This window comes from Pristis pectinata, chromosome 32 (genome assembly GCF_009764475.1).
Source record: "Pristis pectinata isolate sPriPec2 chromosome 32, sPriPec2.1.pri, whole genome shotgun sequence".
NCBI classification, from domain to species: Eukaryota; Metazoa; Chordata; class Chondrichthyes; order Rhinopristiformes; family Pristidae; genus Pristis; species Pristis pectinata.
Window position 1 is genome coordinate 8,972,922 of NC_067436.1, and position 25,272 is coordinate 8,998,193.

General features: G+C 39.4%; 1 protein-coding gene across 11 annotated transcripts in view; it reads right to left on the reverse strand.

The window, feature by feature from the left end:
* Positions 1-1,449: 1,449 nt before the first annotated feature.
* The window catches only part of c32h15orf39 (chromosome 32 C15orf39 homolog), a 65,778-nt gene continuing 41,955 nt past the window's right edge, over positions 1,450-25,272 (reverse strand). For 5 of the 11 annotated variants that reach the window (XM_052042758.1, XM_052042760.1, XM_052042762.1 and 2 more), the window contains 2 exons: positions 9,246-12,883; positions 1,450-3,847 (listed from right to left, as the gene is read on the reverse strand). In XM_052042758.1, coding sequence (XP_051898718.1) covers positions 2,829-3,847; positions 9,246-12,840 — 4,614 coding nt within the window. In that variant the 5' untranslated portion in view covers positions 12,841-12,883 and the 3' untranslated portion in view covers positions 1,450-2,828. Of the gene's footprint in view, positions 3,848-3,963; positions 4,002-4,881; positions 4,953-9,245; positions 12,884-18,213; positions 18,340-25,272 lie in introns of those variants that run through there. The other 6 variants (XM_052042767.1, XM_052042757.1, XM_052042759.1 and 3 more) reach the window with 6 other exon arrangements.

The window sequence follows — 25,272 nt, forward strand, 5'->3', positions numbered from 1 at the left end:
ATTACTTAACATTTTGTAGAAAGAACCCAAGTTGTTGAATTGCTGGCAATACAGCAAGACTGAAGACAAACCAGGCACCGGAAGGTTGGTGTACGAGTTGTTTGTGCTTAGAATCAGCAATGAGGAGAAATACCAAAAAATGCAGATAAACGAATTCTTCTTTATTCTGAAGGACAGTTTGGATGGTTACTCCAATCACTTGGAAACTTGTTGCTGGTTTCACACTACATTCACCTGTGACAGGCACAACTCTGAGCTAGCCGGTAAATACTTGGCAGGTTTACTTGGCATTAAGAACCAGATGACACAGGACAGCATAACTGTAGACAGGCTGATTGAAATGTATGACACTTTGGAGTGATGCCATAGGAACCTGCCCTCAACATACATTCACATAGTAACATGCTCAGAATTTGGTTTTCTTGTTGAATGTGATTTTGGGGATATTTGGTGTTGGTTTATTGTCACATTTACTGAGATACAATGAAACACTTTCGTTTGCGCGTCATCCAGACAGATCATGCCATACATAAGCACATTGAGGCAGTAAAAAGGGAACAGAATGGAGACTATAGCATTGCTGTTACACAACGTACAGTGCAGGTAGACAGATAAAGTGCAATGGCCACAAGAAGATAGATTAGGAGGTCAAGAGTTCATCTTTTAGTGTATGAGAGGTCCATTCAAGAGTTTGATCACAGCAGGATAGAAGCTGTCCTCAAGTCTGTTGGTACATGCTCTCAACTGTTTGCATCTTCTGCCCAACAGAAGAGGGAGGAAGATGATTGAGCCAGGAGGGGTCCTTGATTATGCTGTCAGCTGAATAAAGAGATTTCTACCTTAAACTGGACAGAAATGTTTGCCAGTGAGAACTTTAAGCTCAGGAAGTAACTGTATGGCAAGTAGATCTTTAACGAAAGCACCTTGTGTCCCATGGTCTTAGACCACATGCTGCACTGGTATCACTCACCGTGTTAGAAAATCTTAATGAGAAGATGAATTGGAGCTTCAGCTGTCCCAGATGACCTCAAATCATTTGAAAAAAGCTAAGTGATGTTTTGATTATTGTTTATACTTCAAATGAGACAAGATAGGGATGATCCGTTTCTTTATTCATTTCATGGGTGAAGGCTTTATAAATTGTGTACTGTGTTTCCAAGATACCTACCTTAATATTTCAACGCCATGTGTTCTATATAATTACATGGTCTAATCTTTGCATTTTCTTTTAGTTGAGCATCTTCCTTAGAAGCAGGGAGATTCTTTAGCATCACAATCTGTTGGGACTCCAGGTGGTATCGTAGGGCTCCAGGTACTTGAAACAAGACAAGTTTACTTTTGTCTATATGCCATGAGAGTTGGCAATGTCCATCTCGAGTCATATTTGCACAACCATGAATTTTAACTCACTTCATTGTCATGTAATGATATTCAAAAGCATGAGACAAATTTCAATAGTTTAAAATCTTTATACAAAAGTACTTAATTCAAAGTAGTTTGTAACAATGGTTTTTCAACCTAGTTCACATTTAGACACACTATATCAATATCATCGTTAACTTACTAAGATACAAAAGTAAGTTATTAAAAAGTACAAAACACCACAGTGTAACTATGCTACTTAACTATGTATCAATGCCTCAAGTTCAGATCTGTACAACAGCAGCAAACAGCTGAGCACATTTATCTCCACGTAATGCATGCATAGTTTTTTATGGAGGGAACTTTACCGCAGGAATAAATCTTGTCAATATATATTTGCTACTTTTGATAAGTTGCTGATTGTGAGTCCTGCAAGTAAAAAAGGGTCTTAACATAAAATTGAAATTGAGATTTCTGTTTAATTGATTCCTGATTTGTATTCTATCAAAGACCAACCTGGCAGTGCTGTTCATGCACTGGAGCACAACTTGCAGAGCTCTGCAAATACCAGCACTACCCACCCAACTCAACTGTGTCCACTTGTATTCTCAGAAGGCAAAAGGTGGGAACAGGGAGGTAAAAAAGTTTACAAAACGTTTCTGTACTATCAAAAGTTTAACCAAAACAAATTTGTATTCTGATTGTTGAATTGAAATACATTAAAATGATTTGTACAAATGATTTCAATATCCTGTTTTTACCATCTATTAACTATAAGTCACATGGTTTATAAATTAGCTCAGTTTTGCTGGAAACATGGTCAGGAACTACAATCAAGCTCTGTAGCCCAAGGTGACAGATGAAATGGATCAATTATAATTGCTAGCAATTTCCATAATGAGGTGTGTGCATTTGTGTTTAGGATGTGTGCGTATGTATACACACACATCAACGGTGAAGCAGATCTGGCTGCATGGTCCTAGAGACAGAGGTATCACACCAAACACCCAGTGATTAGGGCAAGTCCTGCAGGTTGCTAGCACTTGCCAGCTGAGTGCCAAATCAGTGCTTTTGACAGGAGAGATCCAAGAGCACGGGAAACCCAATGAACAACAAACGATTTTAATTGTATACACTTGGTTCTGGAATTAGAACCTTTTCCACAGTTTAAGTTTGGAACGTGTACATGCTCATCCATGACTTCATATGAATATTATTTGCCCTCATTCCTCCAACATTTTCAGTTGTAACTAAAATCAAAGCGCACACTATTTTGCCAGCTAGGAATTAAGAGTTGTAGAGGTACCATTTCCTGCAAATAAACTAAAAAGACTCACTGTAGATCCCTTTCAAAATGCAAAATTATTATTACTTTTACTAATCACTTGCTGATGTTTGTTTCAATTTCCATAGTGGTCATCTCAAATATTCAAACACAATTCTTAGTTTTACTTGGAAAAGAAGTGTCAGTCATCAACTCTTAGCCAACCTTTCTCGTAATCTTGCAAGAGTTCAAGGTAGTACTGCCAATCAGGCTCACTGTCATATTTAACTTCATACACAGTCTTTAAAGGATTCTGGTGCTTTTCATGCACTCTGAGTACTACACCTTTATACCAAGACTCAGATTTATCATTTTCCTCATACAGATGTCTGATGCGTTTGCCCACTAAATTTGGGTACTCTTTCTCCTGACGTTTTCTGAAACGTAGAGGTTTCAAACTTTTCTTCTGATCCAGCCGTTGTGAGTTACGAGTCAGTAAAGGCTTTCTTGTGGTAAATGGTTTCAATACTATATTCCTGCATGGAGCAGTTTTTACTGATTTCTGAAATTTTAGCCGCACAATTGAGCCACGAAGGTGGAGCAGTTTAGATGTGCTTCTAGTTGGCCTTAGTGCAGTGTTATTTTTCTTTACTAGCACTTGGGATTCTTTGATCTTTATAGAGCGGGGACTATCTGGTCCCTTGCTGTCATTTTTAATAACCACTCTATTCAACTTAACTACCAAAGTGCTGCCTTTCTTTTCAAAGTTACCTTTCACAATAGCCTTTTCCTCCAAAAGTTCTTTGGTGGTTTTGTGTAATTTTCTTGGAGCTGGCTGGGACTCCTTGGATAACTTCGCTGCACAAGCATCTTGATCAGGTTCTGTGGAGCAAGGTTTTTCTGACTGGTCAACTGATGATGGGTTTACTTTGTGTCCAGATGATGAACCACTGGTAGAATTAGTACAAACAGTGTTAGAATTTACACGTGAAGAAACATCATCATTTCTTTGCCTTTTTCTTAATTTTACACCAAGTCTGGCAACTGTAATGCCATCGTTAGGCTTTTCTTCAATGGAAGAAGGGTTTTCTCCTGGTGCTTTGTTTAGTATTTTTTTCTTTCCAGCAGAACCAGAATCTGTTTGCTGATTTTTACTACCATTCATTTCAGCTGGGTTTGTAGTGACGGCAATCTTCTTCAGGTTGTCATCGTTTTCTCCACCTGTAAAAGGCAAGAATTGTATCCAATCAGTATTTCAGATAAGAAAATCAAATTATTTAAAGAAAGTAAACAAAACAAAAAGTGCTACAGGATTCAAAACACTGGTTAAAAGATACCTGCACTGGAGCATCTAGATCAACATGTGTAGGTAGATCTGCAAAATAAAAATTTATTTACAGCGATCTTTAACTATTAATGTAAGACATAGCCTAATATATATTTTTAAGTAGGTTGGTACAACATTGGTTTCTATTCTGTTGCTGAGAATTTCAAGTTTCAAAACTGCTGGCTATATCTAATATTATTTTGCTCTCCTCTAAAACTATTTGAAACTTATCTGCTACTGATAAGAATTTCTCTCTTCTTCACCCACATCAGTTATCCGCTGGGAACTGCCCTCTCAGATCTGAAAAGCGCCAAATGATTGTCTCCATGGCAAAATACAAAGGCTTAGGGTGCAATTTGTAACATCAAAAAAAAGGGGGAGATTAATCTTAATAGCTGACTTTTAGTTAAAAACAGAAAATTTATCAAAACTTTCAAACTGAATTTGATTTCAAACTTCTGCAAAAAGAAAACATGAGACACAAAGGTACAAATCAATCCTCAATCTTTTAAACAAAAGGTTAAATATGTATATTTCCAAATCTTAGATCTTGTATTCAGAGGAAGCAAAACATCATGCCGTCTTCAATTAAGTCACACTTTCTTTTTCTGCACATTTTTTAGTGCTTCAACTGAAGTCAGTGACAGGTTTTGTAGTCATTTTGCTTTCCCATCGTATTATAGCTCATGTTCCAAAGACTGATCCAATCATTTTCTCCAACTTTCATATTAAAATAATAAATCAGTTAAAGAGACCAAAAGTATGATTTACAATGGATAGAAAAGTTGATTAATGAAGTCATTCTTCAAATTAGATCAGACAATAATTGGAGAAAATGCCCTAGGAAGGCTGGGCAGTAGAGAGAGGATTTCTATAATTTAGACCCAGTGTGGAATACTAATAGCATAGATGGAATAGAGCAACTTACTCTATTTGACCATTTGCAGATACTTCAGGGTTATGCATTCAAAGTTAGTCAAAGTGCTTGGAATCTTGATTCTGGTAGGAAAGTTTACATTGTAACTCTTGTGAAATGTAAGCAATACCTTTTTACTAAACGCAGGGGAAGTCAGAAACCACCATTGAATATTCCATGCAAGAGCCATAACTCAAGCCTTAAACAAGAAAATCTTTCCCTGCAATCTATGGCATGATTTTCAGGATGCTATGTGGTGTACTAACTGTGGTGTAGGAGAAGCGTGGGGAGAATAGAATCCCAAGGAACACTTCCCCTAATGGGTGAAATAAATTTTCACTACTCCTTAATGGCTCAATTGATAGCATGATAAAACTATACAGATCAGAAAGATTCCAGCTTCACTTCCTGGGTCTGAACTCAATAAAGGGAAGTGGTTCTGAAGGTCCCAGAACCTGGAGTCTTGGAGGATTTCTCCTCTAGGTACTTAATTCTTTAAAGTAAAAGTGTGGACAGAGGATATGGAAATAAGACATGCTTGGCTATTTACGATCCTCTCATCCCCTCCTCAACTATTTAGGTTAATGTATGAAGAGATACTCAACTATAAAAAAGAGACACAGGTAACAAAGACTTTTAAAACAAAACAACAAAAACTAGAAATCAAATTTAAGAAAAAAATAGGAAACGTGAGGCAAAGAAAAACTTGCGCAAAAGGAAACAAGATCACATTAGGATGAGGAAAAGAGGCAGCAGAGGGTAAAGCAACAACCTATAATGGTCAAGTGTTCAGTTTTTACTCTGAGTTGTGCTAGTCTCAGCGTACCTATGGTGAGATGGGCTTCAGGATAAAGATGATATCATTAAGCCTAATGACTCATGCCTGGAAGATGGATCCATACTTGATGTCTTTGTTTACTATCTAATGCTTTTTGTCAATAAAATCAGGGCAGTTTCAGCAATGTTTATAGATACACAGCAGAGAAGTATCCAATGTGGCATCAAATACAGCCAAAGATAAGTAGTGTCAAAGATAACAATGCACAGTCCATAGAAATGATCTTCAAAGCTTAGGGTTTATAAGCAGTTTGGCAATTAAAACCCACTCTTCCTAGAATACCCAACGATGATGTCCAATTCATTTAAACCCTAGACTTTCTGCTTTTTCTCCTTTTCCTTTATGCGAGGTTAACCCCAAATCTTAAAATATTTCTTGCGCCCTTTCTCTTCTGAATGTCTCTATCCAAGCCTGACTGAGTTCTTGGCTAATGTGCCAATGCAGCTTCCAGATATTTCTGAATAGTAATCAGCAATGTTTGCCTTTGAACTGCAACGTTCTTGTCGGTGCTCTAGATGTAGCAGATTCCTAGGAACTAAAGGTGAGCACGAGAGTGACAAGTATCAACTTTTAACACCATGGTTACTCCAGTCTGGAGTTGCCACTGGGCATGTTTAGACATACCACAACTTATGTAACACAAGGGTGGCACAGCTAAAAGAGCAACTGCCTCAAACACCAGTGACCTGCTTCAACCTTCACCTCCAATGCTGCCTGTGAGGAATTTGCACGTTCTTCTTGCGACCATGTGGGTTTCCCCTGGGTGCTCTGGTTTCCTCCCACATCCCAAGGACGTGTAGACTTGCAAATTAATCGGCCACTATAAATTGTCTCTAGTGTGCAGGAGAGTGGTACAACCTGGGGGGGTTGACGATAAGGTGGGGAGGATAAAATGAGGTTAGGATAGGATTAGTTTAAATGGGTGCTTGATGGTTGGCACAGAACTGATGGGGAAAATGGTCTGTTTCTGTGCTGTATGACTATGAGTCAATAACATTAGCCCCATTAACTTTAACAATGGTTCAAGTGCATTTCTTTTTTTTGTGGGAGACAATTTCAGACTTATACATAGAAAATAATGGAAGTGAGCCTGCTCCACCATTCAATGCAATCATGGCTGATTCTCAATCTCAATGCCAATGCCATATCCCTGCCCCTTCATGCCTCATGTCTAGGAGTCCATCTACCCTCTTCCAAAATATATTCAGCAAAAAGCCTCTTGTGATAGAAAAATTCACAGGCTCACCATCCTGTAAGTGAAGAAATCTCTCCCGATCTCAATCCCAAGTGTCTTACCCTGCATTCTCAAAATGTGATCCCCCATTCTACCCTCCCTCCTTCCATATACCCACCCACCATGTGGAATAAGTTGCCCCTCAGATCCTTACAAATCTTTCCCCTCTCGCCTTAATCTATGCCCTCTAGTTTAGGACTCCCCTACCCTGGGGAAAAGTCTGTGACCATTCACCTTATTCATGCCCCTCAAATTTTATAAACTTCTATAAGGGTCACCTCCTATGCTCCAGGGAAACAAAGTCCCAGCCTGTCCAGTCTCCACTTATACCTCAAGTCCCAGTGATTTTTTTTTCTGCACCCTTTTCCAGCTTAATGACAATCTTCCTAGGTGACCAGAACTGCACACACAGTAGTGTGGTCTCACCAACGTCCCTATACAGCAGTAATGTGACATCTCAACTCTTGTACTCAGTCAGGTAAACATTCGCCACAGATCCAGCTGGTCCACCCCAGATGAAAGCAGATAAACCATATTGCACAGCATTGAACTTTTTAAATCTTTAAAGGATGAAACTTTTAGCATAGGCATCATGGGTCATGTCAAGGCAGGGCTGCAATGCTTCCTTCTGACTAGATGTGGCCAGAATCAGATGTTCCCACCTGAGCCACTTGAAAGTGGTGCGGTGGTGAAAAGACACACTTATGACTTCCCCCCCATGCTGACTCTTGACTGCAACTAACCGGTGGTTCCCCCATTATTCTAATATTGCAGCAATTCATGCCCGCAAAATGGAAACCAGAAAATTCTAATGCTCTGTTGATAAAATGACTACTTGCCAGTGGACTCTTACACAAAGCTTGCAAAGCAAAAGCAGCCAAGAGAAAGCAGCAAAGCAAAATGGGGAGTGGACATGAGAGAGAGGACACACACACTTCACATGCTGGGCGACCCCACTAGCACCACCACACTTGAACCCTCCTAGTTAGGGGTCCCGCAGGTAGGCCGGCATTGGAATTTTCATCAAGATTGGTACACCTCAAGTGTAGTTATGTTCAGAACACATCACAGTGATGTAATGTCCTCGTTGAGCAAACTGATCAACACCAATCTTTCTTGGGGACTATTCACATCATTTACTTGATGGGTTTCAGTCGCAGACATTTAGTTTAATGTTTATTAAAAATTAAAGTAGGAAATAATGGCTGCATTGACTTGGGGTGGTGGCAACTTAGAGGGGTTTTTAAGTGGTTGGAGGAGGAGGCGTACGAGTAGCTGACAGCAAGGGGGGAATTTCTTCAGAGGGTCTCACTTGTAGATCACATGCGTTCTCTCGTGATTTTTGACCCCTCCTGGTTGTACATCAGAGAACAGAACACTAAACCAAAACATGAGGATGGTGGTCACTGATTGCTGATAAAACAAATCAAAAAAAAGCTAATGCTGTCAACAAATTTAAACCCACATTTTGTGCTCAGTTAATTTTGGGCTGTTTCTTGGAATGCCACACAATAAAACAGAACGTTTTAGGTTGATAATATCAACAGATCTGGTGCCCAAATAGCTCATGTTTTCCCCATTATTAACCACCACCCCCCCACTGCCCCAATAAAAAACATTATTACTTAAATCACACTAAAATCTTGTCTTAAAATCATAAGGGACTGTCCAAAGTTGAACATAACTGTAATGCCAGGGTTAACTTTTAATACTGTCTTTTCAGAAATAACCTGTGTTATAAGTGTGAATCAAGCTGTTAATCTACAGGATGGGATATTTGTGGAAAACTTCTACATAGGATGTTTTCCAGAATGGCCAGTTCCAGATTCCATACAGCTTGACGATTGTTATAGTACTCTGCACCAAAAGAAAAGTAAAAAGATTAGTTTATATCAATTAGAGGTTTGGGCTTTAATGTAATTATTCTACAAGATCCAACAATTAGTACTTTAATAGAAAGAGTAGAAAACATGTGTATTGTGAAAGTTGCAATTATTTAGCATGCAAGTCAATTTGTTAATCATTTCAATCATGGTGATTGAATTAGGGATAACTGGGAGATTAAAATGTGAGAAAAGGAAAAGAAATAAAAGAGAGAAGGTTTGCAAGTGACAGTAAAATAGTCCACTTACACATTGATGTAGGTTATTTATGAAATTACAGTAGAACCCTGTGATTTGGACTTCTTCAGCTAACAAGTTTTTAAAAAAATCTTGAAGCTAAAAGCTTGACAACCTTAAAAGTCATTGGACTTGCCTGAGAGACTGTTCTCACCCAAGAGTGAAGAACTGCAAAGGTACTTACCAAGACGGATTTTTGCACAAGAATGCCACATAACATTCAACAAATCTGGATAGATTTCGGGCAACTGCTTCAAGGAGAGCAGCTTAATTAGTCTGGAGGAACATCTTTGAAGATGCAACTCACTTTGCAGTTTCTTCTCCTCTGAAAGAGTTGTCGGTCGTAGTTCTATTTTGTGCTCCTGAAAAACCTGATCAATCATTGTTCCCTTGATGCTGGAAAACAGCTTCTCCTTTACTAAATATATTGGAATGAAAATCGCACCAGCCCTTATTACATGGGGAAATGGGCATCTTCTGGTAAAAAGGTAGGTCTCCAGATGGGAAAGCAGTTTTTGCATGGTTGGTTGAATTTGTCCATAATTGAGCCAAATCTCCTGTGATTTTGACATCTTTAATACCTCAACATTTCTAGTATTATTCTTTGGTTTTACTGAAGATCTCAGCATTGGATTTTCCTTGCCGTGGTTCTGCGTTTCAACGTCCTGCAAACATGAGCGCAAAACTTCTTCAGAGGTTTCGGCCACAGACTGCGCAATCATGTCACACAGGGACTGATGAAGATGCACGAAGGAAGTGTAAGCATTACTCTCACTCTGCATTAACTCTCCATTGCTGGGAATGCTGACTTTGGTTTCACAAGGAGACATTTTAGTTTCCAGAACAGGGCTCAATGCCGACTTGGGCTCATCGGGCACTATTAACTTCAGAGGTCTCAGAATTAATCTCAACGGATTAAGAGATCCAAGTAAACTCAATTTTTTAGCGTCATTAGAGTCTTCAGCTGGATGAGTAGGATTGAATCCATCCACTCTTGAAGGGGCTGGTCTCAGTAATTTATATTTACTCAGTTCCATTGTGAGAGCACTACTTTTAACCACACTGCTGGTGTCAGAGGTTTTAACTACTGTTTGTCCATTACTATCAGATTGTACTTCAGTTTTTTGTTTCCTCTTATCACTCTCAGATTCTGCAATATTCTCTTCCTTTTCATTTGATACTTCCTTGCTGTTCAATTCTTCTCTGGACTCGCAAGAAACTGCAGATGGTGCTGGTTGTGTGGGATCCGCTTTGCTTTCTTGTACCCCTGCATTGCTCGTGGACTCCCCTTCATTTTTTTCTTTTAATATTTCACCAGTACATTCTAGTTCTTCCTCTAACCCAGAAGCAGCTGAGATTTTTGGTTGAGTGACATCCACAAGTTGATTTTTATTCTTAATACTGAGGTCCAAGGCTGACTCAGCATCCAGTTTGGTCATCTCAAGCTTTCCAGCATTAGGATCAAGCTCGTGGCTTGCTGTAGACTTGCTACTTGGTTGGTGTGTATCATTTTGAATCTGGAGGTTAGGGGACAAGTTAATGTCTCGATGCTGAATATCGACAGAATTCTTCTCACTTTCTGCTTTCTTCAGTTCTGTTCCTGATGAACCTTCTTTGTTATTGGCTCCTGTGCAGATAGGAGGGTTGTTTTGGTTTGATTCAGCGTCCTTGCATTGTAATTCAGAGATGCCCTTTGAAAGCCTCACAGGGCTTTGCTTACGTGAATCTGGATCTGTGACTCCAGCATAGCCACAATGTTTAGTTTTATTTTCTGGAGAACATGAACAGTTTAAAGATTTATTGCAGTCTGACTGACATTTCTGACATCTGGAGAAAAACAGACCCGTGGCTTCCAGATAAGATCTGTAAGGGGCCAAACTGAACACGTTATTAATGACTGGCATAGGTGGGGAAGGAACAGACAGTCTCCTGCCTTCCTTAGAGGAAGGGGCAGATAGGAAATTAATCTCCGATGTTTTTCTGTTTGGACTAATATTGTAACTCTTTGGTGGGCTACTCAGTCCACAGTTCACCAGTTTGTTATTGATAATTTCATTCCCTTTACTGAATGTTGACATACCATGATTATTATTGGATGAAATATCAATGCTTGATATATGTTCATGCATATAAGTATCATTTGGTCTTTGATCTGCCGGGGAAACAGCTGGTCTCTCAAATGTCCCTTTCAAACGTTTTCCAGAGAGAACTGGTTGAAAAGCGCTGTGTTTACTTATCAGTTGCTGCTGGCCAGTATATTCCTTACTGGAAAGCGAGATTAATGAATTGTAACATCGTTTCTCCGTTTGCGCGTCAACAATAACGTGTGGCCTGAAGTGCAAGATATCGGATGCAGACAGTTTTCCACTTGCCTGATCCTGGTGTGATGCAGACGCACTCTTTCTGGAGGGACTCTGTATCCCTAGCTGTGCTGATTGTGCTCCAGATTCTAATCCAGGGTGAATCAAGGGACCTGTCATGGGGATACCTTTCTGCAATTGAGGGTGAGGAACAGGATAGCCGAGAGATTCAGAAGGCTGTGGGTAAGGGTTCCCTGGGCTTAGCTGTCCTGCGAATGTTGAACTGGATACGGGCAGCCGGCTGCCTGTGCCTTGAACTGGATATGGACATCCAGTCACCTGCGCTCTGAAACCATGTGGATGCAATGAGTAGGAACTTGCATTTTGCTGATTTAAAATAGTGTTTTGAGAATGAACAGCTTTTGGCTGAATTGGCATCGGAAACTTTGGAGGTGATAACTTATCACAATAGAAAGGTGGCTGGACCTGTTGCCCTTCACTTGTTGAATACGGGTGCAAAGGAAGTTTCTGGAAGTCTTGGAGGTTGTGCATAGACGCATGACTTGGTACGTTTCCATTGGAGTTTTCATATGGTAGCACAGAATACCTAGGGTCCTGTAGAACGTTGCTATTGTAAGTACCGTATCCTTGGCACAGGGATGAACGCACTCCAGGCAGTCTTCCGGTTTCTTTGGAGATTCTGCCCACGGAGTTAATCTGTGTATGATTAGATCCATGATGCAATGATTTATTTTTCAAAAGAGGATTACCATACTGCTGATTATGCATCAAGTGGTCACTATTTGCAATTAAACAGCTTGAAGTAACAGGAGCTGGCATTCTCCATTCAGTTTCCTGTCCTCTTCTATGAAAATGATCTGCTGAATTTTCCAAAGAGCAGCCAGCCCCAGAACAACAAATACTACTTCTATATACAGGTTGTGGAAATGCTACATTTCCACAGTTATGGACTGTAGGTGCAAGTAAATTATGTTTCCCAGCTGCAGAAGGGCAGAGGATACCCGAGAGATTCTGACCATTTCTCAGGCTCTTTTGTCGTTCAACAAAAGTGACCCACTTTGAGCGAACGTTCATCAAATCCTTGACCAAATCAAGTTTATCTTTCTCATTTACAGATTGCTGAAATGTTGGAGATGGAGCCTCAGGTTCTGTCTGATACAAACGGTTACCAAGGCGACTGTCTTCAGTAGGCCGGGACTGGGTAGATGGACTACTCGTGGCTTGCAAGTAGGGTCGCGACTGACTCCAGACTCCTGAGGGATCAGTTCCATCTCGATTTCTAAGATGATATGCTAAATATGCTCCAGTGTATTTAAGGGAATTTGCTTGAGCATAACTGGGCAGGGGACTGGGTTTACAAATCCCCGTCGATAATTCACTATGTTCATTCTCCAGTCGAGGCATCTTGCTACAAATGAGAGAATCCACGCAATCAAGATTTCTTTTATTGGCCATCATGATGCTTCCAGTCTTTTATTTGCTCCAGATAAAGGAAAAGGGCCTTAACCAGAAAGAGAGAAAAGAACATTTTTAAAAAAAAACAAGAGAAATTGTATCATGGTTAAAAACGTAGAATACACATACAACATGCACAGATAGGATTAAAGAACTGCTTAATTGACAACATTCTGTTAGTATGAACACATTTCATCAATTGAGTACATCACAATAGCAAGAATCAGACAAAATAGGAAACTAAAATAACCACTCTTTAATGATATTACATGCATATTATTCACTATTTCTTTCTTTGGCTAATTAGTTAGCCATTATTCCTTGCTTGCTTTGTTATAGTGACTTTCCTGTCATTAGGAATCAACTGGAAAAGAATAAAATAGAACTGTTTCTGTACAATGGAACATAATTCTACACTAGTTCTGAATGGACGTGACAAGTATCTACAATCGTTAAGTACAGGATTTGCTCATTTTTCAATACAAGTTATGCATCAAAAGACTAGGTTTGTCTCTGGTCTCCCGAAACATTTTCCAAATTGTTCTCAAACCTCCTTCAAATGTGATATACCTATTCTCTTTGCAGACTGCATTTAAATTGGATTACCAGAATTATAAAGACAAGCTTTATTGGGAAAAAGTGCCAATTCGTATTAAGAATTACAGATCAAGACCCCTCTTCTTTGTCAAAACGCTTTAACCTGTTCACAGATTGTGAATAAAGATCTTAATTATTACACAAGAGCATACAGACAACAGCAGGAGTAGACCAATTGGCTTCTCAAACTGCTCCATCATTCGCAAAGACCATGGCTGATCCGATCTTAGCTTCAAGACCATGTTCGTTCTCCCTTCCCATATCCTCTATGGTTTACATCTGCCAATCGCTGCCTTGAATACATCCAATGATTCCACCTCGTTTACTCTCTGGTGTAGAGAATTCTAAAAGTTCACAACTCAGAAGATATTCCTCTGTCTAAAATGGGCAATCCCTTATTCTGGAACTATATCCCCTAATTCTAGACATCAATACGAGGCAAAGTATCTTCTCAGCATCCATCCTGTCAATTCCCCTCAGAATCTTGTATGTTAATAAGATCAGCTCACCTCCTACTATACATCCAACCTTTACGTCAACCTCTGTCCCAGGAATCAACTGCATTAACATATTTGCACTGGAAGCAGTTAGTATATCATTCCTTAAATATGGAGACTACAATTGTACGTAGAACTCCAGGTGTAGTCTCTCCAACACCCTATAAGCAGTATCAAAACTTGCCTACATTTATGTACTCCATATGCTTTGCAATAACAACCAACATTCCACCAGCTTCCCAATTACTTGCTGGATCTACATGCTAACTTTTTGCCTATCATGCACTAGGAACCTAGATCCCTTTGAACAACATGGTGTAGTCTCACTTTGTTGAAAAGAATCCTTCTTCCAAAGTGGATAATTTCACACTTTCCCCACATTTTCCATCTGACACTCAGATAATTTGCTTATATCCTTTTGCAGGCTGTTTGAGCCCTCCACACAATTTGCGAGCTCACCTATCTTCATGTAATCATTAAATCTGGCTACAGTAAACATGGTTCCTCCTTCATATATAGTCATAGAGCATGGAAACAGGCCCTTCAGACCAACTGGTGCGTGCTGATAAAGATGCCCATCCAATTCTATAACTAGATAGTTGAGACCTCAGCACTAATTCAGGTCACGCTTTATTTGTTACTGATTGCCAATCTGAAACCGACACATCTATCCCAACTCTGTTCGCTGTTTGTTAGCCACTCCCCTAGCTTTACCAATATTAGCCTCACCCTTCATACTCTTACCTTGTGCAACAACCTTTCTTGGCATCACGTTGAAGGCCTTCTGGAAATCCAAATACACTACATCTGCTGGTTCCCCTTTATCCACTTTGTTTTGTGGATCCCAACAAATTATAGCAACTGTGTCAAACACCATTTCCCTTACATAAAACCATGTTGACTCTCCTCTCTTGAGTTATGATTAAATGTTCTCCTATTACCTCCTCAATAATAAATTATTAAACACACCCTCCAATGAATACATTTGTTTTCTCACTTCTGTGTTCTTTTTAATCTTTAGGAAGCTTACTTACATTTAGAATCCCTCACTTTGTCACCTCCCATTGGTCAAACAGACTTTATCTAATCCAGTCAAGAGTGCTCACATCAAGGACAGTGTTGAGGTGGTCTTCAAAGTGTTTCCTCCAGCAGGTGTGAACTGGCTCTCAATAGGCCCTTACAGTTTGGCCAAAGATGGCCTTAAAAGTGCTGAAGAACCCTCAACATCATGGCTGTTACGAGTTGCTGAGTCTCCTGCTTTCTTTCTATCCACCACCCATTCTTCCAATGATGGGGTCTTCTGCTGGACCTCTGCCTTCAAGTGCCTTCAGAAATGGTTGGGCTTCCAATCCTAGAATATCTTGTGGGTCTCCTGGTCATTCTAGTAAAACCAGTGCTGATTCTTCTTTACAGGTGTCAATTATGATGAACTTCAGGGAGTCTTCAGAGGTGACAAATCCAGATGTGGTAAGTACAGAGTAGTTTCCCTGCTGTCTGCCCCAGAGAAAGTCATTGCTAGGGTTCTCAACTACCTCCTCTCAGTGGCCAAAGAATATCTTCTGTCCATCCAAGGCACAATTGACATGATCTTCACTATGCATCATTTCCAAGAGAAATGCAGGGCCTGTCACTATACCACAGTGCTTTTGATGACACTAAGCCTTTTAACTCAATCTGGGGAGGGACCATGGAGTACATTCAAATTTGGCTGCAATTACTTCATGACAGTATCCAAGCCATGATTCTAAATGAGGTGTCCGCAACAGCCAATCTCAGTGAAGATCAGCAAGGAAGGAAGGCTGGGTCACTGCCAACACATTACCCAAATCTTTCTTGCTGAAATGCTACACCTCACCTCCAAACTTCTTACAGGAGTGGAGCCAATCTTCAGAATTAAGATAAAGATGTCCAACCTCTGGCGACTGCACTCCAGATGCTCTTTTCCAAACTCCAAAACAGGAAGAGAGAAAGGCAAGGATTTCAAGGATATCCTCAAATCCTCCTTGGCAAACGAAAAATGCAACATCCCCTCTAATGCTTGGGAATCACAGGATCATTACTGCTAAGTGGAGCAGCAGCACTTGGGATGGCTTGGGGATCCGAGTCTGTGCAATGTGCATGTGGCAGAAGGAACAGACCAGCTCACATAGTCAGACATGTGCCCCATTTGTGTTAAGTGTGCGTAGTTCCCACCTCGTCAGTCATCTTAGAACCCAGAGTGGAAGAAAGTCTCTCTCAATACTGAGAAAGTTTATTGAATGACTTCTGGAAATCCAAATACTCTCCATCGACTGATTCCACTTTGTTTTGTTTGATCGATCCAGTTGATGAACGATGAGACTCTCTGTCGCAGTTGTCATGGCACTTCAATTACCAGCCAAGTTCACGTCAGGTGTTGCAGGACCAAAGAATTAAAGAGACAGAAGCAGAATTTGCTGGAAATATTCAGCAGATATAGAAGTGTATTTAGAGAGGAAAAACAAAACAGATATTGCTTCAAGCTGAAGACCTTGCATCAGAACCGGTAAAAGTTAGAAATAAAGCAAAGAACAGAGGGAATATCAGTGATGGGGTGAAAAGAGCAAAGACTGAGCGGTGGTGCCAACCAAAAGGTAAAGGGCAGCAAATGACGAAAAACAATGGCTGGAGAGAATGAAATGAAGAGAGAAATGCTGAAAATGAGAGATGCAAGACAAGCTGATTCTCAGAAATTATTGATTCAATGTTCTGAGAGGCTCGTTGAATAATTACAGTCACACAATTTGGAGGGATCTAATCAAAACTGCAAGCTGTGAAATATTTAGAAGTGTTCAGATATCCATTTTTGGAAAAGTCATTGTATACTTGCACCAAAATTCACATTCACGATGAGGTGTGACAACATTTTCTTAACAAAGATTTCACTATAAAGCTCCAAATTCTAATACTTTGTAATACAGGGACTCGTGTGCGACAAAGCAGCAGTTATATTTCAACCTGAATATATGCCACTGAACACAAATTGCTCAGCTGATACCTCAAAGGAATGTGTTACTCATGTCACACTTAATGGACCTCTAAACCTGATTAAAGCTAATTAGTATTATGTAGACAGGTGTCCAATGCACAACTGAAAATCAAGTTTAATTAAAGCACAAAAGAAGGGAATTATTTGTGCTAGTACATTTCAGGCACATTAAGAACTTGTATGGAGGCAATATCAACTCAAATCTGCAAAACACTAAATAAAGATGCAAAGCAAAGATTGGATCCAAAAACAATTATCACAAAATAGAAATCGTATTGAAAAAAATTTGAGTTAGGATATTTGCAAATCCTAAAAATTACAGAGAAACAATCTTAAACAAGTTACAGAAACTAAATTTTATTTACAGCGTGGTAACAGGCCCTTCCGGCCCAACGAGTCCACGCCGCCCATTTTAACCCCATATTAACCTACCCGTACGTCTTTTTTAGAATGTGGGAGGAAACCGGAGCACCCGGAGGAAACCCACGCAGACACTGGAGAACGTACAAACTCCTGATCTCTGCTCAGGGTCCAAAACTGCAAATCTGATTCACCACCTTGAATAAATTATTTGCTTCTTCAAGTGCTTCAAGATTTTTTGTGATATACTGTAAAGCATTTTAAAACGTTCAGCGTCTATTTTAAACTACCAGTAGGTGGCAGATTTACACCCAAAGATTTTCACAGACTCACTACAATACCCTTTCACAATAGAAGAAATTGACCAACACATCGCATGTATCCCATTACCACTTGACTATCCGCTTGGAAAGATCGATGGTTTTAAGTTGCATCAAGAGAAACAATTGTGGAATTTATTGAATATACCGGAATCCATTTATGAAGAATTCACAAGTATATTCAAGAATTCAAGATGATTCATTACAATTAGTAACATTAGCATTGACTTCCAACTACAAAGGCACTTAATTATAGCATGTATATTGATCATTAGCATACAACATTAAGTCATGTGCAAAGGTTTCTCCTCCTACGCAATAGATTCTAGCCTAGTTTCAGAATACACAATAATATCGCTCATTAGAAAAACACTCCAGTATATAACATAGAGCTTGAACCTGTAATCAAATAAATGCACGACCTACTTAAATCTTGGAACTATTTAAGAATTCCTGGTGTTTAGATACATTGATCTTCCCTGTTTATAACAATCATTGATAAACATGTTGCTGCATAAGAATCTCTAAGCTATTAACTACTGCATATTAAAAGGTTGTCACAACAGCACAAGTAATTAAAATATGTTACACATACCATTATAGTTCTCGACTGACATGGTCCATCATTAATTCCACAAATGAAGTTACGTACAAACATCAGTTCATTAGAAACTTTTAGGGGACTCGACCTACATCCTGTGCGCACTGCAGCTGAAGCAATAACAAATGGAAAGTCTTGGGTGCTGTGTGTTGTCTGTTTGGCAAAGGAAACAAACTCGTGACAATCACTGCAGCATCAGCCAATAACCAACTGCCAAGTACACCTCTTTGAAGAGCAGCCATCAGAGATGGCAAACATTTTTATCTACTAATCTCTATTAATCTAACTACTGTGTTTCAATCATGTACCAACAAGCAATTTACAAATTTACGATAATGCAATCTAGATATATAATGACTTATGAAATCAGCTTTGACTTTAGCAGTTACAAAGCAGAGAATATAATTTTGATTGTTTCCACCAGACTTAATTTTTGCTCAATAGATTTTACTCCTTCAGCACTAAAAAAATAAAACCATGCTTAACTTTAAATGCTTGCCAGGGTTATAGTTCAGAACCTATTTGCTCTCCGTCTCTCACACATACATACACATCAAATTCTGCAAATACCTCAAAACCCTATAAAGAATGAAGTCCACTCATTGAATTTTAAAAGGCATTCATTGTTGGAAGTTATTTCAAAGTTATTTTCATTTGAAAGATGTCTAAATTCAACATTTTTGTTGATGCCAATATTCATAAAGTCTGCTTTCACAGAAATGGATATACAGTTGACTTAACACAAATGTTAATTTGGATAAAAAACCCCAAGGGTGAATGCCAAGGTTCCCAAATTTGGCACACTGATTATTGGGATTAAATCAACTGTTCAATATAAAACTAATGAAGTCAGAACCATGACAAAAGCAATAAAAGAACCCAGTTTAGTAACAGAATTCCCTCTGCATCTTCCCAGTCCAACTACTCAGATTATAAAGGGCGCCAAGCCATTAAATCTGTGGTTGGGGAGGTGACAGGCTCACAGAAAGGAATTAGTACCACTAATTAAAGTATTTTCACAATTTTTTGTTTTAAGTATTTAAGCTTTACTTTCCGTGATGCGTTTTTTTTTACAAATACAGAAACCACGTCACATTAAATGTTATCCCTCCCAAAGTTCCAACGTACTCCAATCACCCTTCAACCCCATCTTACTGACCTCAACTGGATCCTGGTTAAGCAGCACCTAGATTTTATAATTCTTTTCCTGGTTTCCAAATCTCTCCATCCCCTATCTTATCCCATCGATTTTAGCACTCCTCAAATTCTGGACTCTTGATCACCCTATATTTTAATTCCTTCACCTTGAGTTGCAGTGCTAAGTTCCCAAGCTCTGAAATTCCCTCCCTGAATCTTTCTGTTGAGCTCTCCTACCTATTTTAAGAGAATCCCAAAAAACTTTCAAAATCTACCCCAAATGTGGCTAGGCATCAAACCATGATAATACCCTGTCAAGTATATAGAGGTATTTTGCACTCTGAAAAGACAGCTATTTGGGTTCCTGTTATTATTGTTGACTTCATAAGTCAATAGTAGCTTTCAAAGTTGTACATGTAAGGTCAGTTCAATTAAATGCTATAAATGCCAAAAAAAATCTAGTGGTTAATAATTTCCAACTGTTTGAAGTGTAGGTTAAGTCAACACTGCGACAAATTTTGAAGCTTTTTTAAAAAATAAAGTAAGGCAAGACATCAAAATAACAATGGAAATTCTTTCACTTGTATCCCTAGAATAAAAGCGTATTCACAGAATAACTTGCAAACCACTTCACCACATACTCCATACAATTCAGAATCAATCTGGGGTTAACCTAGAATTCATTAAGGATGTTTAACAATTTAATTTTGCTTCAGATACATAATCAGAATTCAGCCACTGCACATAACTATTACCTGGTGCTGTGGAGCATTAGAATCAATCTCACAAGACTGTACTGAAGGTCAGCCAGATAAGTACTGTATTGATCAATCTTTCATCTGCCTGAGGGAGAGGGGCAAGATCACCTAACAGGTGTGGTCCAACACTTTCTCTGGTTGGACAAAATATACTGTTTTTATACATATTTGGAGGGAATGTACAATTCCAAAGTGGATGTTCAATTATCTCTTAACCAATGTGGAACAAGAAAGTGCATGCTCAACCATGTCTGCAGTGAAGACCCTGCCTCTGGTCAATATCCAACTATAACAAAAACATTTGTTCCATTCAATCAATCCTGACACACCTGTGCCCTTGATGGTCATGGAGTTACCACGAAGAACTCCGATAAAGAGAAGTTACCTCCAAGAGAACATACCAGTAGGCTATTGGTGATATGCAAGTTAAGCCTACCTGCTGCTTCTACATGACAGATGTCCCACCATATCTTGTATCTATCATTAAGGCAATGAACGCAACAAGGAAGCTCCAGTGTAGGCAGGGCTTGAAGTCTGACCCAATCACACAAACAATAAAATCAAACCTACCATACAGCTCATCGCTCTCACAATTTCCTCATGACATAGGAGATCATTCAGTCCATCAAAACTATGCTGGCTCTCAGAGAAATCCCATTCACTCCCCACCCCAACACCACTTATTTCACTACAACCCATCCTCTCTCATATGCCCATTTGTTTCCCTTGCTAATACCAGCACACTAAAGGCAAGGCACAGTAGCCAATTAACCTAATAGGCAGGATGTCTGGGAGGAAACTGGAACCTCCTGGAGAAAACCCATGAACTCTTAGGGAGAATATGCAAACTGCAGACAACACCAGAGGCAAGGATCAAACTGGTATCACTGGAGCAGAGGGAGCAGCACTACCTGCTGCACTGCTGTGCCATCCACTGAATCCTCAAAGGTTGGCTCATAGTAAATAGGATTAGGTATTAGACAATTTGTTGGTCTAAGAATGGATTCAAGTTAAATATTTAAGAACTTTCAGGTAAAAAAAAGGTTTCAGTACTGGTGTAAGATATTAACTGAATTTGATGTAATGAATTCATAGTTTCCACGGTCACAAGTTTTAAATATTCAAATTATTTCCGCATTATCCAACAATACACTGGTTAAGTGAAACTAAACTTTGTAGAACAATGTGGACCAGCAGTCTCCCATCCCAGTACTGCGCTCTGGTACATCCACAGTAGTTTACCCTTGAGCAGTTGTGCAGTATGATACATAATGGGGTTAATGATGCCAAAATTCAGAAATAAGAACAGAAAGTGCTGTAAGTAGTCAGCATGTCAGGCAGCATCTGGAGAAAGTTAATATTTCAGGTCAATGACCTTTCATCAATACTTATTTTGTGTTTTTCATTCCATGGTTGTTCTCTGATTCATGAGTACTTCCAGCATTTAAATTTTTATTCCAGAAATCCAACATAAATTTGCTTTTATTTTTATATCCTCATTTGCCATATTTTCTCTTTAAATATTTGCCTTCACTCCAGAATGGTTTCCCTTACTTGCACACCGTTTCTGTTGGACAAACTTCAATCTTCTCTCCATTCCAATTGTGCTGTCTTCTCCAAAATATTCTTCGAGATATACTGACCTCGTTTATCACAGTTCTGGTTACTCTTGATGTTGACCACTTACATTTCCAATTCAAAAGGACCTTTCCATACCATTACTCGTGTTTCTTACTACATAGGAGACCATTCGGCCCACTGAATCTATGCTAGCTTTCAGAGCATCAACCTCATTCCCCCACTTATTGTCTCCCACATATCCATCAACTCTCCGACCCCAATTCTCCTGCCTAACTGCTACAGTTAGGGCAATTTACATCCTATTAAGCCACTAATCTTTGTAATGCTTTTCCTTCATTGGTTTTAGGAATATTCAGTAATGCAGGAACAACCTAAGGCAGTGTTTTCAAGATGCTAGATCTACAAAATTTAAGGAGTTACACATGGAAAATAGATTTCTTTTGCATCAGGACTAAGGTCAGAAGTGTTATACATAAATTAATCAATCTTGATCTAGTATCAAACCAAGGACTAAGTAAAAAGAGTTTTTCTTTTAAGATTTACACTTTAACTCCGGGGGAGGGGGCTGTTGGGGAGGCAAACAAAGAAAAAAGGTTCAGGCACCACGCGTGATTTGTAGTGCCTGAGCCTCTTCTGTACGATGATTGTTCACTTCATTACCTCAATGCAAAATCTACTGACAAAGTATGCAAAGGGCTTTATTTTAAACTAAATCTTTTAGTTAAAAATTACTTTACATACATAGATAATTAAAAGGCAAAATTTGAAAGCTGTAGAAACAAGATACTGCAGGTCAAGCTTTATCTGTTGAAAGAAGGTAGCCAACATTTCCAGAATGTGGTTCCTTTTTGTTCCAGCAGGAAGATATTACAAACAACTTTTTTTTTAAAGACTACAATAATGGAAAGAGGCAAGTGGGAGAAATAGTGATTGAATAATCAGAAAAAGACCATAGGGAACAAATGGGGGAAGGAGAGGCACAAAGCACAAATAATTTGGGTAAAAAATTGCCAAAGCAGCAAATGATTAAATCACCCCAGCAACTCTGTGTTCTAGTGGCTAATACGAGGGGACATAATTTTAAGGTGACTGGAGAAAGGTATGGGGGGTGGGGAGGATGTCATAGGTAAGTTTTGTTTTACAGAGAATGGTGGGTGCGTGGAACGCACTGCCTGCAGAGGTGGTGGAGGCAGATACATTCGAAACATTTAAGAGACTCTTAGATAGCCACATGAATGACAAAAATGGAAGGCTTATGTGACAGGGAAGGGTTAGATAGATCTTAGAGCAGGATAAAATGTCAGCACAACATTGTGGGCCGAAGGGCCTGTACTGTGCTGTAATGTTCTACGATTTCCATCCCAAACACAAGCTGCTCCTTTTTCACACTGCTGTAAATATGTTGACACTCATCGCATGTTGCTAGCACCTTGCCAGCCAGAAAACTGGAGCTATAGTTCCATTTAATCCACGAGCCAACTGGAACCTCCTGTTTTACAAGATTTTCCTCCAGCCTTTAGTCCGCGTACACTGCCATTTCCGATAAAGCTCTGCCTCTGTACAGCACTGAATTGTCAATGTAGTACACACATCCGTGCTTACGAGTGGGACTTCTATATCAGAGACAAGAGTACTTACAATTAAACTGGCAAGAAATAAATAGGGCATGAGTAAGAATAAGTCAGTTACATTTGCCCTTTCATTATCTCACCCCAAAGCACCTTGCAATGAATATTTTAAGTGTAGTCAGTATTTCATAAAATGTAGGAATTGAGGCAGCCAATTTATGCAAAGCAAGCTCCCACAAATAGCAATATGACAACAACCAAACAAGAACTGTACACAACAACGAACATGAAGGATTCTGATTCCAAAACCAAAGTGCACATCTGTCCATTCGAGCCACAGATTTCCATTAATCTTTTAAGAACTTACAGCATTTTGTTTTCTTTTTAACCTTATTTCAACAGCAACACTTAAATCCATGTTTTTTAAAAGTAAGTTTTCAATAATACTTTTTAGCCATTTTTGTGAACCAGTTATTTTAATCACCGACTAATTACATTGATGCAATAGAATTCAATCTCAAAAATACAGATTACGATATATCATTTTCCGAAGATCTTTTCTTAAATCACTCTCAAGACAATGCCTTCTGAACTGTATCAATCAGGGCTTGGATCATTTTCATTAGCAGCAAACATCCCAATTGTTCTCTTCATTTAAGTAGTTAATGATCTCATGAAAACTACCCATTGACATAAAAAAATGCATTGCTGGCACTCCATTCACTGAAAGCACTGATGGTTAATCACAACAGGCTGTTCCATTGTCCTGTTCTACGAGGTTGCCTTTGCCTAATTCCACTCCTGTGTGCCAAATGCAGACAAGAACCTTGTTGTGATTGTTTTTCTTTCCAGCTCAACTTTAGCTCCAAGATTCAGCAAAGATCGACCCTTGGCTGCCTTCCATTCCTCACCAAGCTGACGTCCCTTGCTGATTCCGCACATACTTTGATGACGCTTAGTACTACGTGACCACCTTCCTCCATCGCTGTTGCGTTTTCTGACACGAATCCCAGAAGATCCAGGTGAACATTACACAATGAATCCACAGACCATAACTCTCTCCCCTGACCACATTCTTGGATTGAACTAGACTATCGGCAACTTTATTACTCAAGGCAGACCCAAGTTTCCAATCACATGTCCATCCAAAGGACCCAGGCATCACTTGACATCTCCAACTCTACTCTTCTGCTGCCAATCCATGCTTGCTACCTCTCGAAATTAACTGGTCTGAAGGAGCTGTGCATAAAATTGAGGATTAACATTTGATGTAGTTTGCATCTATTGAGCCTCATAGCCTTTCAATAATTTTAATTTTTTTCAACCATTTTCTCAGAGGGCATGTAAGAGTAAAATAACTTTATTAGTCACATGTACATCGAAACACAAGTGAAATGCATCTCTTGCATAAAGTGTTCTGGGGGCAGCCCGCAAGTGTCACCACGCTTCCGGCACCAACATAGCATGCCCACAACTTCCTAACCTGTATGCCTTTAGCAGCCGGAGGAAACTTACGGAGACACGGGAAGAGCGTACAAACTCCTTACAGACCGCGTCCGGAATTGAACCCGGGCCGCTGGCGCTGTGATAACGTTATGCTAACCGCTACGCTACCGTGGCTGATGACTTCACTAGAACAAATGGGTAGTGATGTGATGTGCCCAAAGTTAGGGTGAAGATCCCCACAGGAGAAGCAGGAGAAGGTCCACAATCTTAGGGGGTCCACAAAATCTTTCCACCTTGCAGTCCAAGCTTGTGCTACATTTTCCACAACTTCCTCCCTGTTATTCTATAAATGTTTATTCCATCTCTGAATCTCCTTTGTCTTGGTGTCCTTTTTATCGTTATCAGTTAATTACACTATCTCTTCAAAAATCTAAATCACCCAGTTCTGCTGTTATTTAAAACTGCACATCCATCTTCTTCTAAGTCATTGCTTAGAAGTTTTTCAAAGGAGCACATCAAATTAGTGAATGTACGACAAAGGTCACTGACACAAAACACTAACG